The sequence below is a fragment of the Podarcis vaucheri genome (assembly GCF_965113315.1).
Source record: "Podarcis vaucheri genome assembly, chromosome: 1".
In the NCBI taxonomy this organism is placed as follows: Eukaryota; Metazoa; Chordata; class Lepidosauria; order Squamata; family Lacertidae; genus Podarcis; species Podarcis vaucheri.
Window position 1 is genome coordinate 64,387,583 of NC_138759.1, and position 15,190 is coordinate 64,402,772.

Below are 15,190 nucleotides of genomic sequence, written 5' to 3' on the forward strand. Positions count from 1 at the left end.
TTAGATAATTAGTTTTTTAACCAGGATTTAAAGCGGATATGAATCCCACAGTTATTACAAACCAGGTAGAACTGGGTGAGAGTATGTGAGGCCATTCTAATCAAGTTGGGAGTTTGTTATATCTACATTAGCCAACAAAATAGGAATGCTAGTTTCCTGATGAGATTATAAATTCTGCTATTTCTAGAACATAATTTGTCTGAAAATTGGTAAATAAGAATCAGTGAGATTCATCCATGAATATGGGTTTAATGCACACCAGAAACTTCTGCAATAGAATCTGAGAACTTCCTTGCCACTTTAATATCCTAGATTGTAGAATATATTCCTTTAGTAGATTCAGGGACTCCCAGCTCTTTGGCACAGAGATCATTAGTGCTATTTTTAGGATTCTGAAGTTGCCAGCATCTGTGTCACATGCATATTAATAGCCTGCCATGTTCTCTTGCATGCCAGCCGGTGAGTTTGAATTTGGGTACTCCAAAAAATATAAAATATAAAAACTGTCTTCTTCAATATTTCACCTTGGTCATGAAATATTACTTATGTACTAAGTTAAACTAAATTATAGATGATGATACTGCATCATTTGGATGGAGTGTTGTGTTGTGTGTGGTCATCTAAGACACAATTAATTCATGAAAGAGTAATTGAAATAAGGGATTCAGTGGAAATCAAATTACTTTTCCAGGCAGCAAAGACGCAGAAGGTGTGAAAATTAATGGCTACTACTTCCCTCAACCTGCCGTCCACCACAAAGAGTTGTGCTGATCTTGTATCTTTACGATGATGTTCCAGTACTTAGAATCAATACATTATTTCGCTAGGATAATGATGAAACTAGCCTAGTGAAAAATTCCATTCTGCCGTTGGAATTCTATGTGAATTAAGTAATCATTCCAGGGTGTCTTCTTAGAAGACTGGCTTAATGAATGGTCTGAAGATGAAACTTACACGATTCACAAATCTACTCCCAAATAATGTGTGTGTTTGTATATGCACAAGGCTGCTTGTAAAGGTAGCTTTTATCTCTGCAGTTTAATTATCACATTTATTAGCCATAAAAAATTCAAAGCTTGCTAAGGGTGAGGGTGGGGGATTTCAAATCATCTCTAAGAGTGGGATAAGGGTTTCACTTCCCTAAAGATTACTTAGTAGTTCAACTGCTTAACAAAACAAGGGCCTAAGAAATATCGGCTTGGATTAAGAGTTCCTAATCGTACGATACTAGGGAAAGAGGAGGTGGGAGATTTTGTGACCCATGAAAAGCTACTGTTGGGATCTGAGGCATCGTCTGAAAACAACCCATCAAAATCAATAAGGATTGGTTGTCAATCTCTCTCTCTCTCTCTCTTTCTCTCTCCCTCCCTCCCTCCCTCCCTCCCCACCCCCAAACTGGGTCTTAAGTTTAGTTTGCTCCAGTTCTACATCAGTTTATGAACAATTTTTTAAGTCTGGATGGAAAAGTATATGCATTCTCTGTGCATTTCTGTCAGTCTTTTCTTCTTCTTCTTTTACAATTAATTTCCACAGAATAATGCATTTCTGTATATGCACAAATATCCAGGCTGTGTACAAGTAACTCAGAATTTATACGTATTGAGTGCATTCAGCTTTATGTGGTTGGCAACAATTTTTTTAAAAAAAATTAATGTGGCAAAAAGAGAGCAGGCACTTGGGGGGGACCCTTTGGCCTTTTAAAAGGTGAGGGGTTTTTGAGGGGGTTGGGTAGTTTTTGTTTTGATAATGTATTTTGTGGTTTTATATTTTGATTTTATTCTGTAAACCGTCCTAAGACCTCAAGGTATAGGGTGGCATATAAATTCTATTATTATTATTATTAATAATATCACCTACCATTAGACCCAATGTATTTTTACTATACACAATTTTGGCTTTGTGCACTATCCCCAGAATGTAACCCACTGTATACACTTTCCCTTCATATATGCTTTTTTTGTACACAAATTTTGGTTGGAGAACTGCACCACAAAATTCAGAAAACTGCAAAATTTGAAAGAGTTGTGTTTCAGTCTGCATACTGCTGTAGGGAGTGCAAATTAAGTGTGTAGTGAATAAATTGCACCCCTATCCCTACTTGTTTCTGAGTAATGCTTCTTTTGCACATGTTAGATCTGGCTCTGGAGAGCTTAAATTTGGCTAGATCATGCCTATCATGTTTTCGAACTGTTTTTGAATTGACAAAATCATGATTTTAAAGCAAAAATATGATTTTTCGCTTCTGCCTTTTGCATATTTACTCAGATATATTAATGCTGAGTTCAGTGGGATTCACTCCCAAGTAAATATTTATCTCCCAAATATTTAGCTTTAGAGAAAACTGAAAAACTACCATCCCAGTCACCAAATTTGAAATCAGAGCTGCATTAATTGCAAAATGCCATAATGGAAGATTGCACCCCCATTTTTACCACAATGTACTATTATCTGCATAGGTGTTATTAAAAAATAATAGACTCTTGTAGTGAATATTAGAAGAAATGTTAATACTGTAGTAAAACAAACAAAAAACCTGGAGAAATCCTGTGTGAGATATTTTTAGTTTTGTATACATTATTGTAAGCATTGGCAGGCAAAGCACTGCAATAATAGCGAACAAAAAGTGTTGACCGTGCTTTTAGAAAGTGTTTGTAGTACTCTCCCAAAAAAATCAATGTTTGGCTTTGCTCATTGTCTATTACTTTTGTGGCCTGCAAGCACTGTGCTTTGCTGGCAAAGCAAAGCAAAAAACAAAGCAGCTCATTAAAATTTCTATAGCTATTGAAGATGCTCCCCCATTCTTGGCTTCATTTGATGGCCAGAACACCTGGGAATTATTCATATCTGAGTGGAGAATGGAATGTGAATCCTCCAGTTGCTCAGCAGCATTCAGCAGGGAGGGCAAGCAGGGTGGTGTTATGTGCCTGGCTTCCCAGTCTGAGCATAGTTGCCATTTTCTGAGAGGGCAAGGGCAAGGGGTGAGGCATGGGTGCTCAGTGCAGTGCTAGTACGGCAGCAGAACCAATTCAATGCTCCTGTTGCCCATGCTACAATGAACTCCCCATGCTTCACCCCTTCCCCTTCTGAAAGCTCTTCAGAACTAAGGAAAGAAAAATTGCTTATAGTAAATTTTGGATATTTCATTACAAATAGGGCACTGGAAGGTGATGGGAACCTGTGACAGAGAAATGAAAGGTGGATCATTATGGGAATTGTTCTTGTACCTTTGCTAGAATGTCTCCATAGTCATATCAAATGAGTCCATCTGTTTTTGGTATTTTTCCCCCTCTCAGACATAGGAAGAGAAAAAGACACATATACAGATGATTCAGAACATGGGAATTATGATTCTCGTACAGATCAGTCTCTGCTTATTAAAAATACGCCTACGAGACAGAAACCAGAGACTCGGACTAAGTCATCATTGAAGGTAATGAATTATAGGATACGGTTCTTGCAATGTATTGTTATTTCTGCTATCGGGGTGGTTCACTTTTAAACATGCATTAGGTTGGTCCATTACAGACAAACAGATTGACCACTGTAATGTAATACTAGAGCTATGAGGATGATAAAGTCTAAGAGAAGTCTTCCAAGTATGAAATGTCAGAATAGATTAAAGAGCTAGGATTAGTCCATGTGATGTTGTCGTGTTCTCACCAGTGCAATAATTGTTTGTTTAGTGTCTTCTCAGTTTAAGATTTTCAGGGCTATTTAATGAAAGGACAGACAGACAGAAGGGACAAGGGTTTTACATGGTACAGATAATCTTGATTTGTTTAGTCAGTGACCCATGGCCAGAAGATGTGATGGATTGTACATCACACATATATGAGTCAACATTGAGGTTACACAGTTTCCTGGTTTGGAAGTAACACGATCTGCTTACCTGAGGCAACCGATTCTTCACCTGTGATATCAATCTGACATAAAATCCATTCCATTAATAAAAGGTCCTCTAAGATAAAGGATCATCTGTATTGTAACAAATAAAATATGGCAAGCTGATATTAAGGACAAGTCCCTAAATGATAACATGCATGGCTGTAGCAATGGATCCTTCCATTTTCAAATACCTTCAGTTTATGTATGCAAAGATTGCATAGGGGAAAGTGAATTCATGTCTGTCGGAAGCTTTATGGTGCATTTAGAACCATATGTCAATGGTTGCCATTTGAGGATTGTGTCAAATTTGAAAGTGCATTAGGTTATTATGCTGAAGTGAAGAAAGAAAGTGTGTAAGTGGAACACCCAAATTTCATATGCCTGAAAAGCTAAGGAAGGAATTCAGTGTCAAGCTCTTCTGATTATTCTGTCAGCACAAGTATTTATGCTTGCCAGATGGAAACCCCCCTCCCCCCCCTCTGTGTGCTGTTCTGGGGGTTCTTCTGAACCTACAGAGCAGATTTGGGGAAGGAGGAAAGCCCCATTTTGCTAGTAGGAGCCCTGTTCTCAGCTGCTGGACCGGGCTTGTCGGATGGTGAGAGGCTCAGCATGTGCTAAGCTATCAAGAGGAAGGGGATAGCTGTGGATGGTGAGAGGACTGAAGTCTCTCCTCTTACCCTCTTTCTCCTGTTTGCCTCCTTGCCATGAATAGTGGTCCCTCACTTCCTGGACCTCATCAGAGTGTGGGCAGGTATCACTGATCTGATTGGCTGCAGGATGATGAGACACATTGCCACCTGCAAAGTTCTCCAGTACAGGGTTAAACTACTTGTGCCTGTGTGGATATTCTCTCTGAAACTGGTTTTTACTCAAAAGCGTGAGTCTGCATTAAAAGTATGCTCAATGGGTAGAGGGGTGGCACATCTCCATCCCTTTTGGCCCTATTATTAATTCAAAATTGGTCTTCTGAGTAAGAAAAAGAAACATTTTTTTTCTTTTACCCCATGAAGCAAAATGTTGCTTGAAAGTGGTGACTTTGCTAACAATAATGGCTTAAGCAGATTCTTCCTTCCTTCACCTGACCCTCCAACGAAGATGCTGTGGGTCAGCCTTCAGGAAAATGGAAAAACTTTGGAAGTTTGCTGCTATGGCCTAACCCTAACCCATTGCTCAGGTTTGAATAAGGAAAGAAAAGGCATGATAATGTCAGGTTTGAGATGGAATGGTTTTATAGAAATCATATAATTGTGACCATATATAATTTGTCCACTTGTAATGCGTTTAAAAAACAATGCTATAGACCTGTAACTTTCTGCATCCTCGGTAGGACAATATCCTTTCTTTAAAATTAATAGTACATTGTGCTTTGTTTAAGCTTGTAATATCACAGTTAATTATAATTTTGAATTAAAATATTCTAAATTAAATTTATATATTTGTCAAGAAAAGAAAAAGAAAACCTGTGAGGAAAACATATAACATATAATTGTCGTATTTAGTTTGCGTCACAAACAGAGGGCAGTTTGTTGTAATCTGTCAGCTTTCTTGACAGACCTTTCAGATGCTTCATTGCAGTTGTAAACCTTTGCTGAAACTGTAACTCCTGCAGCTTGGATTCTTTCAGATGAAAAGTTTCACAAGCTCTGAACGGTGTCTGCATGCTAATGCAAACTATTTAGTTGCTGCCCTCAACAGCAGTGACCAATTTTCTGTAAAGGGCAGATACCTGGGATTCATTATTCATTGCTGAGTTATTTACCAGTCTTTCTCTTGGGGCCAAATGATGAAGTTCTTAATCCCTTTCTTATTGACTTGTGCAGGAAAGTTTTCAGCAGTGCGGCAAGCTCAGGGCATTAAAGCTTTTCAAACCTCTTACCCAAAAGGTTGGTGTAATTTAAGACAGCACTGTAATAGTGTGTAAGGATTTTGAGTATAATATCCATGAAAATTGTAAGGGCAGCCAATGAGATAAAGCAACATGACTCCTACATGTTACTTCAAGGAAGCAATGTTGATGCTGCGGTTTTCTGCCGTATTCGTAAAGAAGTATACATTTCATAGCTTGCTCTGTGAGTTTCTTTGTCTCTTTAATTGCCCTCACTGCCTAATCATACAGTCATGTCAAGTACCTGTTTCTTGCTGCACATGGTCCCTTCAAAGTCTCCATCAGTTGTACTACCTCACCTTGGGTTCCAGTTACTCATTTCTGTTCACTCACCAAAGGATTCTGCCACTAGCCATGGCGACCTCTCCTTCCTTTACTGTTAACAGGACCCACTCTTCTAGCCTTCCATAGTCCTCTAGTGTTCAGAAATATAAACTGTGTAGACTGGGCTTTGGAATTTATTTATTTGATTCCATTTCTGAATTTCTTCCGGTAAAATATCTCAAAGCAATTTGACAGTAAAATCATAAACAATTAAAACAATTAAAAAACATCCCACGTGTAAAAACCTTTCCATATATGCAAACAAAAAGAACTTCAGGTGTGAAAACCATTTTGAATCCAAAATAGGATAAAGATCTCCTTTAAAGAAGCTGGTTAAAAAAGGATAGTCTCCAATAGGCTTTTGCTACTGACAACCCCTGCAGGTGAATCCAGAATTTAAAGATGCAAAAAGTCCTAAATATCAAATGCCAAACACTTGTGATAAACTGCTGAAACTAGAGATTATTTATTGCCCAGAGCAATGTCACAATTCATCATGGCCTATAACGTTTGCAGTTGTCCGATCTTTGACAGACCGCTGCATAATGACTTCTTGGAAGATGTGTTACTGTGTCAGCAAATTTGGGTATGATTTTCCATCACCACAAATTGCTGCGTTAGAATCACCTGTGGGCATGTATGTTTTCAATTTATTCAACTCAGAGTAAATGGGTGCTGGTTATGTAACCTTCAGAGGTGCTAAAGGCACTGGATTAGTATTTCCTAAGAAAAACGCCTGCTGTCCTCTTGTTCAAGTGTGTGAACAAACATAGGGAGTATAACTGGGTTTCTTTTAAAAATGAAGATTTGGTTAAGACTGAACTGTATTTACCGGCATCATTCTTCGGCGCCATTTTTATAGTGGAATTGTGCATTTTATTTTATTTTATTGTGTTGGGAACCAGGATTACTCTTCATTGGGTGATGAAGGGGAGGACTCCAAACATGAAGGAAAAAGGCACACAGGGACAGACCCAGAACTGCTGCTGTGAGATGAACCTGCAGGGCCAGCCCAAAGATGTGGCACAGCCACTGACATTCTCTGACTAAGAGAAAGCCCAGGTGGACCTCAGGCTCCCTAGCTCCATCACAGTAGCAGATACGTGCAGAAGGCTGGTGCCCTTTAAGTAGAGTCAAAGAGAAAAACAACTACAGTGGTACCTCGGGTTACATACGCTTCAAGTTACAGACTCTGCTAACCCAGAAAAAGTACCTCGGGTTAAGAACTTTGCTTCAGGATGAGAACAGAAATCGTGCTCCGGCGGTGCGGCAGCAGCAGGAGGCCCCATTAGCTAAAGTGGTGCTTCAGGTTAAGAACAGTTTCAGGTTAAGAACGGACCTCTGGAACGAATTAAGTACTTAACCCGAGGTACCACTGTACCAGACTTTTAGACGACATCTGAAGGGAGCCCTGTTTAGGGAAGCTTTTAATGTTTAACAGACCATTGTATTTTAATTTTTGTTGGAAGCCACCCAGAGTGGCTGGGGAAACCCAGCCAGATGGGCAGGGTATTATTATTATTATTATTATTATTATTATTATTAATAGTGGCATCTTGCAGTACAGGTACTGCTAACAATCAGGCCACACCTGTTGCTACTGCTATATATAGTCTCAATTTCCTCTTGTCCCTTGCTGAAGAAAATTCAGGGCTCTGTGTTCCCATAGGCCTTGCCTAGCATCTAGGCTGCCCCCTGCCTCACCTTGTCCTACCCCCCTACGTGGGCCTTGCCTTACTGCAGGACACCTTTATCCATTGTTAGGAATAATAATATCCATGGTTACTAGAGATGGGCAAGCTCATATTGGATTTACTTGGAAATTACCTGAATATGTCTTCAAAGAATTGGGAAAGCTCAAATATGATTTTTGAGCCAATTGAAGGGTTTGGGGAAATGCACTGGCCGATTCCTAACAGCCCCCTTTCCCCCTAGCAACTGTCCTCTGAGCCAGTCTGTCATCCCTCAAAGACCTCTCTTCTTTCACTTACCTAACAAGTGGCAGAAGTGTAAGGAGAAGTAACAGTGGTGCAAAAGGAAAGGAAAGAAGAGCTCTCCCGACTTATCACCAAAACATGCTGATTTTAGCAGTGTAGCTGGGCAACTCAAAGTGGTGAACAAGGAGATAGATATGCAGAGCAAGAAGGTAAGGCTGAGTACCCTTTTTTTTCCATGCTCAGAAGAATTTCATTTGGCAGCCCTCTAAACTTGCCTAAGGGCTGAAGTAAGATTTTTACTGGGCTTCCAAATCCATCTGACACTCTTAGCTACTATACTTCACTGACTCTCAACTGGAGGTTTCTAAGCAGAAGTCATGGATGCTCTAGCTGAGATTCCTGCATTGCAGGTGGTTGGACTAGATGACTCTCAAGGTCCCTTCCAACTCTGCAGTTCTGTGAAATTTAAAAGCAGCTTCTCTTGATCAGTTTAGATTTGTTACACTGGCCAAATAGGGTTATGCTGTGCATATTCTGGTTCAGGATTTCAATCCAAAACATACATTGCGATTTAAACATTTTAGAGTATTATAAGAAAGGAAATAGTGGAATGATATCTAACTAATGTGTCCCATAGGCGCAAAGATTTCTGCTTGTGAATGGAGCTCTCCCCACCACCTTACACCCCCTAAATCTGTTCTGGGGTTCCCTCAACACGCTGGAGCAGATTTGGGAAGGGTGCAGGGTAGACACAGGGAGAGGGGAAGTTAGAGTGAACAAGTGAACAGGGAGAAATGTAAAGTATTGCACTTGGGCAAAAAAAATGAGAGGCACAAATACAAGATGGGGGACACCTGGCTTGAGAGCAGTACATGTGAAAAGGATCTAGGAGTCTTGGTTGACCACAAACTTGACATGAGCCAACAGTGTGACGCGGCAGCTAAAAAAGCCAATGCAATTCTGGGCTGCATCAATAGGAGTATAGCATCTAGATCAAGGGAAGTAATAGTGCCACTGTATTCTGCTCTGGTCAGACCACACCTGGAGTACTGTGTCCAGTTCTGGGCACCACAATTCAAGAAGGACACTGACAAACTGGAACGTGTCCAGAGGAGGGCAACCAAAATGGTCAAAGGCCTGGAAACGATGCCTTATGAGGAACGGCTAAGGGAGCTGGGCATGTTTAGCCTGGAGAAGAGGAGGTTAAGGGGTGATATGATAGCCATGTTCAAATATATAAAAGGATGTCACATAGAGGAGGGAGAAAGGTTGTTTTCTGCTGCTCCGGAGAAGCGGACACGGAGCAATGGATCCAAACTACAAGAAAGAAGATTCCACCTAAACATTAGGAAGAACTTCCTGACAGTAAGAGCTGTTCGACAGTGGAATTTGCTGCCAAGGAGTGTGGTGGAGTCTCCTACTTTGGAGGTCTTTAAGCAGAGGCTTGACAACCATATGTCAGGAGTGCTCTGATGGTGTTTCCTGCTTGGCAGGGGGTTGGACTCGATGGCCCTTGTGGTCTCTTCCAACTCTATGATTCTATGATTCTATAAGTTCAAATTCTTGTGCTGATGGAATGTGTTAGTTGAATACCACCTACTATTTCTAAAAGGAGGAGAGAAAGTACTATACATTTTTCTGATGTGAAATACTAAACTTTTACTTTCAGTGGTATATGAAAAGTTGGTAAGAAAAGTTTCTTACCACTATTAAGTTCTTCATCTCTTACATTATTCATCTCTTATTCTTATTCTTTTGAGTCAGACTGAGTAACTTTTCTCCATTAGTCTCCTGAGGCAGGTTCCAATCGTCCATTCTCACTTTGCTCATTTCTTTAGATGTTCAAATTAACTATCGCACTGTGCCTTGAATGCTTTCAACACCCACTGGTTTAAGTGGGATATGAGTCGTCACATCAGCTAAGTGACTTTAATGCAAAATTGTTCAGCATCTGAAATTGGATTACAGGAAGAAGGAACCAGTTAAGAGGAGAACCACAGGGAGGGGAAAGCCTTTTGATGGAAAACCAATCACCACCAAATGCAATCTGAAAATGCAGCCACAAATAATGTTAATATGGGGAGTAGAATCCTGAACCCAAAGTGAAATGGCACGACTTGATGGATGCCACAAGTTTAACTTCATGTGCACTTCTCATTTATCTGCCACAGTTGTTAAATTACTCACTTGAACTAATTGGAAAATTGCTTTCCCAAGACCTATCAATCATAAATTATTGCTGGATGGTTTGTCATAGTTTAGGGGAAAGAACATGTTTTGTGTGTATGTTACAACACTTCAGGAATGTAAGAGTTGTGCAGAAATTTCACCTGAATGAATACTTGCAGGTTAGACTTTGAAGGGGAAGTGTAGAGATGGGACAAGAGAGAAACACTCCTCCCTGGTCCCTACTTATTCATAAAAATTGCCCATGTATAGTGGTGCTTTTATCAATATCCACTGTCAGTATTCCAGTGACCAAGCTGGGACAAAAGAAGCTGCTTTTATCAGCTTGCACAGAATTCTATGGGTTTCTGTTCTGGCCTTGCATAGCAGTTGTGTAAACTGCGCATGCTTTCCTCATTGATCAACACTTGGCAGGAAAGTGTCATGAATTCTACTCATATTGATCCAGAACAGATTTCAACGTATAGCTAGCAGGAAAAAAATTAAACACGTTGCAGGATTTCTCCCCCCCCCCAAAAAAAAAAACACCAGAACAGAGGCAATTAATATTTCATCCAGCAGAGCTTTCCTGCTACTGAAGGCAAATGAGCATAATGGTCACAGATCCAATCCATTCAGGATTGGCACTGTCCATAAGAAATCCAGTTGCAGCAGACTTAACTTTACCTTACAATAATTTATAATAAGACTACAACCTTAACACTAAGCATATTTTATACAGACCACCACAACAGAAGGAAAAAGAGATAGAAAGTGAAGCCCAGGCTCCTTCTGGCCTTGTTATTATTATAGTCAGCTTGACCTTGACAGAAAGAGATAACAGAGCCAGTTTAAGCAGGCTGTACTCAGCTTCTCTGAAGGAATAACCTAAACACCAAGAACCTTCTGCTTGTTTCTAGAATAGAAACTTAGGTGTCAGATAGAAATTTCCAGCTTGCACCAGTTTCTTTCACAGAGAAAAGCTTCCAGAACCCTCTTGAATTAATTAGAATTCTACACATCAGATCAATACTTTCTGTACCAAGAAATGCAAACTGACAGAAAGGTCTCTTCATCTGTCCCATCCACATCTACCCCAAAACCACTGTTTGTTGGTAGTAGCCAAGAATAGCAGTGCATGGGCTCCACAATAGAGCACTCCTTTTTGCTTGTTGATTCTTCTACAAAAAATCTCTTTAAAGGCAAAGTTCACAGAAAAACAAAGGAACATATTAGAAATGTGGAAGTGTAAATACTTAATAGTTGCCTTAAGAAGAGCATAGGGTAGATTCAAGCTTAGGCTGAATGCAGAAGAATGAATGATGATCCCAGGATCTAGGAAAATACAAGCAAGCACCTCATGAATTTAGAGAAGGGAGTGGAAGAGCTCAAAGGAGGGGGGTGGAGAGAAGGTGTGCAGTTCTGGAGTATTGAGAAGCAGGATGGGGTTTCTTGTGTTCAGGCAGTCACAGACTTGGGTGCTGGAGATATTACAAATGAAAGGGGTGTGCTTTCTAGGCTCAAATAAAAAAAGAGAGTTGTCTTTGACAAGATAAAGAGAGAATGTGAGTATTGTGTCCATACCTGTCCACTTGTGTTTATGTCTATGAACAAAGTGGTTTACTACCAGTATTTTTACTTCTACTTATGGATATAATGCTAGACTTAATAGAGCAGCTAGCTGGCCAAAAAAACTGATATCATGTTATCCTATCAATGGAACAGAAGCAAAATTGTTTCATTTGAGCTTCAAAGACTCCTACGTTTTGCTTTTGGAAAGTCAAACCAGTGTAGGAACAGATCACGTCCTGAACCCTGTTGTTAATCAGTTTGCTTTTAGAGCTGAATTACTAAGACTAATGTTTCTCTGAGCAGAATAGCTAGAATATGTTCCTTTGTCATAGCCTTGAAATGCAATTATCAGTGGGCTTGTACGGTTTTCACTTGCAAATTTATGTTAATGACATTATCATTGGTTGATGATCTAGCTGAATATGGGACATCAGCTCTTCGTGTATTTATCACTTGTTATTTAATCAGGAATTTTTATTTAAACAACCAGGCAATTTTAAAAATGTGCAGGTTTTTTAATGGTCTGTTTTTCACTGGTAAATCACCAGGGACCCTCATCACCAGATTTGAACCTCAGCAATTAAAATAATTTACTAAAATAAATGAGTGGGCTGGTTATGGACTCTGTTCTTGTTTTGCCAACCAGACCCACTTCCATACTGGCTGAAGTAGCATCTTCAGTTCCTCCTATGGAAAGAGGATGGACTGCCAAAGAAAGCTATCTGACAAAGGTGAGATAGCAAGAGGAGGACAGAGGTGAAATGGCAAGAGGGAAGGGGATTTAGCCTACTATCATAACAGGGACTAAATTGAGAGGCATGATGGGCTGGAGATTCCTGCTTTAAGTGGCCCGATTTTCAGAGTATCTGAATTTAGCCATCCTAGTGATACTCCATCTTTGTTCAGAAGGCCAAATCTGGTTTTTGAGGTTTAGCTTTAACATGATAGACTTCTCATGTAAAAAAAGCACAGAAACAAAATAATTCCCTTGCTATAACTAACCAGTGGCCATCTAGTTTAGTACTACAACTGTGGCCAGAGCCTGGGTTGATGTTGGATCACTCACTGTGGATAGAGGCGTCCAGTCTCAAAGAGGGAATGTCTGGTTTCTCCCTCTTTCCATTTATCTATTTACAGTTCTCCATCCACGTATGTAACGTTAGCATTAGTTGCAGGTGCACTGTATTCAAATCTGCCACCCCTCCTAATCACAATTAGCAAGGCATCAATCATTTCAAGCTGTGTATGAAAGTTGTCTCCTCCTCCAACCCAGAAAGAAATCATTGGTATACTCTGAAGGCAGAATGCTGACCCAACTTTTCCACACATGTGCTTGAACCATTCTATCATCCCTACTGGTTCCATCCTATGAAAGTGGCAAGAAGTGAAAATAAGTTCATAATCACCAAAATAAGGAGCTTGAAACTTGTAAAACTCTCCTGCTACATCTGTTTATAGGGTGTTATAACCTGTGCACTACTGTACCCTGTCATGCTATTCCAAGCCCACAAAGCTGCCACCATCTTCTACTAACAATTATCTTTAGCTGGGTTCTTTCATTTAGGATGTTGGTTTTATTCTGTGGATGGGGAGAACACTTGGTTTGCATCTCAGCTAGTGTGGTCCTAGAAATGAGACTACCCACATTCCGAAAGGTTGCTTTCCCCATAGTTCTCCACTTTTTAACTTTCCTTCAAAGAGGAGTGAGCACAGAGTAGCCTAAGGAGAACACGCTCACCAGTTAAAAGTGCTTGACAATATTATTTTCTCTCTCTCTCTCTTTGTGTGTGGATATTTTATAGCTATTGCTTAAATGATCAGTAGATCAAACTGCTTTAATAATTGATTCAAAAGCATATTAAAGTACATTAGTAGCAAATTACTTTCAGAATGGTTAGTAAGAACCCTATTAAAATAAAACAGATCTTGTTGAAGCAAATGACTATGCTAATGGGTTTAAGGTACCGTGGACAAGTTATAAATCGCCGTGTAACTATGAAGCTGATACAAGGCTTTAAACGGCATTGTGGAAAATGAAATGTTCACTGTTTTAGGGAAGGATATCAAAATCTATGCAGAAAGGCTTTGAGTCTTGTGGTTCTTTAAATATTGGTGCTGATGATGAGTGAATATTGCATTTAGAGTTCGGTCACGCAGGGTTCTTTTTTTCCTTTTTCTTTTTGACAAAGCAAAACTCCTACACAAACCACTGGGAACGTTGCCTCAGTGTGGACTATTGAATCAAGCTCCTTTCTGTTTCCAATATTAAGTAATGTGTGAGTGAATATCAAGGTGGTGAATCAAGCGTACCAGAGGAAAGCCTGGGGGCATGATGACTTAAGATAATAATGGGTTGTCTTTGGACACTCATTGTATAATAGAACTATGTGCTCAAATTTGAGAAACCTCCAAGGGGTTCTTTTTATGAATCCCGCTGGAGCAATTTCACATTACCAAGAAGGTTGAGACAGCAACAGTTCTATAAAGTTGTAGCAGTGAGAGGATCTCTCCAGCATTCTGAAATCTTTGGCTTTATGAAGGCTACAGAGAAGCAGCTCCATGGAAAAGGCTACCTTGACGAAGACCTTCTACCTTCACATGCTGCTCTCTCACTTTCAAGCATGGACAAAAAGGTAACATACATAATTTAGTGTTTCTGTTTTAGGGCAAGATAATTCCTAGTTAAAGGGAAATGTAGTATCTGAGCTGCTGCTTGTTCGGCAGCTGAGTAACTTCTCTGTTGAATATGATTTGCTTCTCTGTTTAAACGTCTGATCAAAAACAACTCTGAAATATTGTCTAAGTAACTGCATTAACACTGGCAATTTAAGGGTCAATGTAACTACAATCTCGCTCCTTTAAAACCTCTGTGGGTGTCCTCATTGACTTCAGAGAAACTGAAGGACTGCACCCTATGTAATTTGAGAAAAAAGTTACTGGTTTGCTAGCACAGAGTTGTGTTGAATGGTTTGCCGGCTTCTTGTTTTTCTCATTGCCTACCCAAGATTATGCAAAGTTTGTTCATCATGCAGTGAGCCATCATTTTTTGTTTGCAATTCATTTTTAGGCATCCTCAGGGTCAAATAGTTTTCTAGTACAAGAGAAGCGGTTAACATTACAAATGACCAGGCAAAGCTCAACTGTGTTACGGAGAGGGTAGTGTCTGAAACAAGGAGTAATGTGGTAACTGAAGTAAAGATGGTGAAGTTTTTACATATGCTGGGAGTCACTCAGAGTGGCTGGGGCAACCCAAATGGGAGGCGTACAAATAACAGAATTGTTGTTGTTTGTTCATTTGATCAAATGAGTCAGATTTTCAATCATGTTTCCTGCTCTGCGTTTTATGAAGCTGTCTGGATATTTATTATAAAAGAAATGTTTCTCTGTGGGAGATTAGAATCTTACACTCAGTTCTAGTGAA

The 15,190-nt window shown here is 39.8% G+C and overlaps 1 protein-coding gene across 5 annotated transcripts in view; it reads left to right on the forward strand.

The window, feature by feature from the left end:
* Window positions 1–15,190, forward strand: part of ANO3 (anoctamin 3) — a 242,787-nt gene that overhangs the window by 149,260 nt on the left and 78,337 nt on the right. For 4 of the 5 annotated variants that reach the window (XM_082231876.1, XM_082231877.1, XM_082231878.1 and 1 more), the window contains exon 4: window positions 3,294–3,430. In XM_082231876.1, coding sequence (XP_082088002.1) covers window positions 3,294–3,430 — 137 coding nt within the window. Of the gene's footprint in view, window positions 1–3,293; window positions 3,431–14,079; window positions 14,403–15,190 lie in introns of those variants that run through there. The other variant, XM_082231880.1, reaches the window with a different exon arrangement.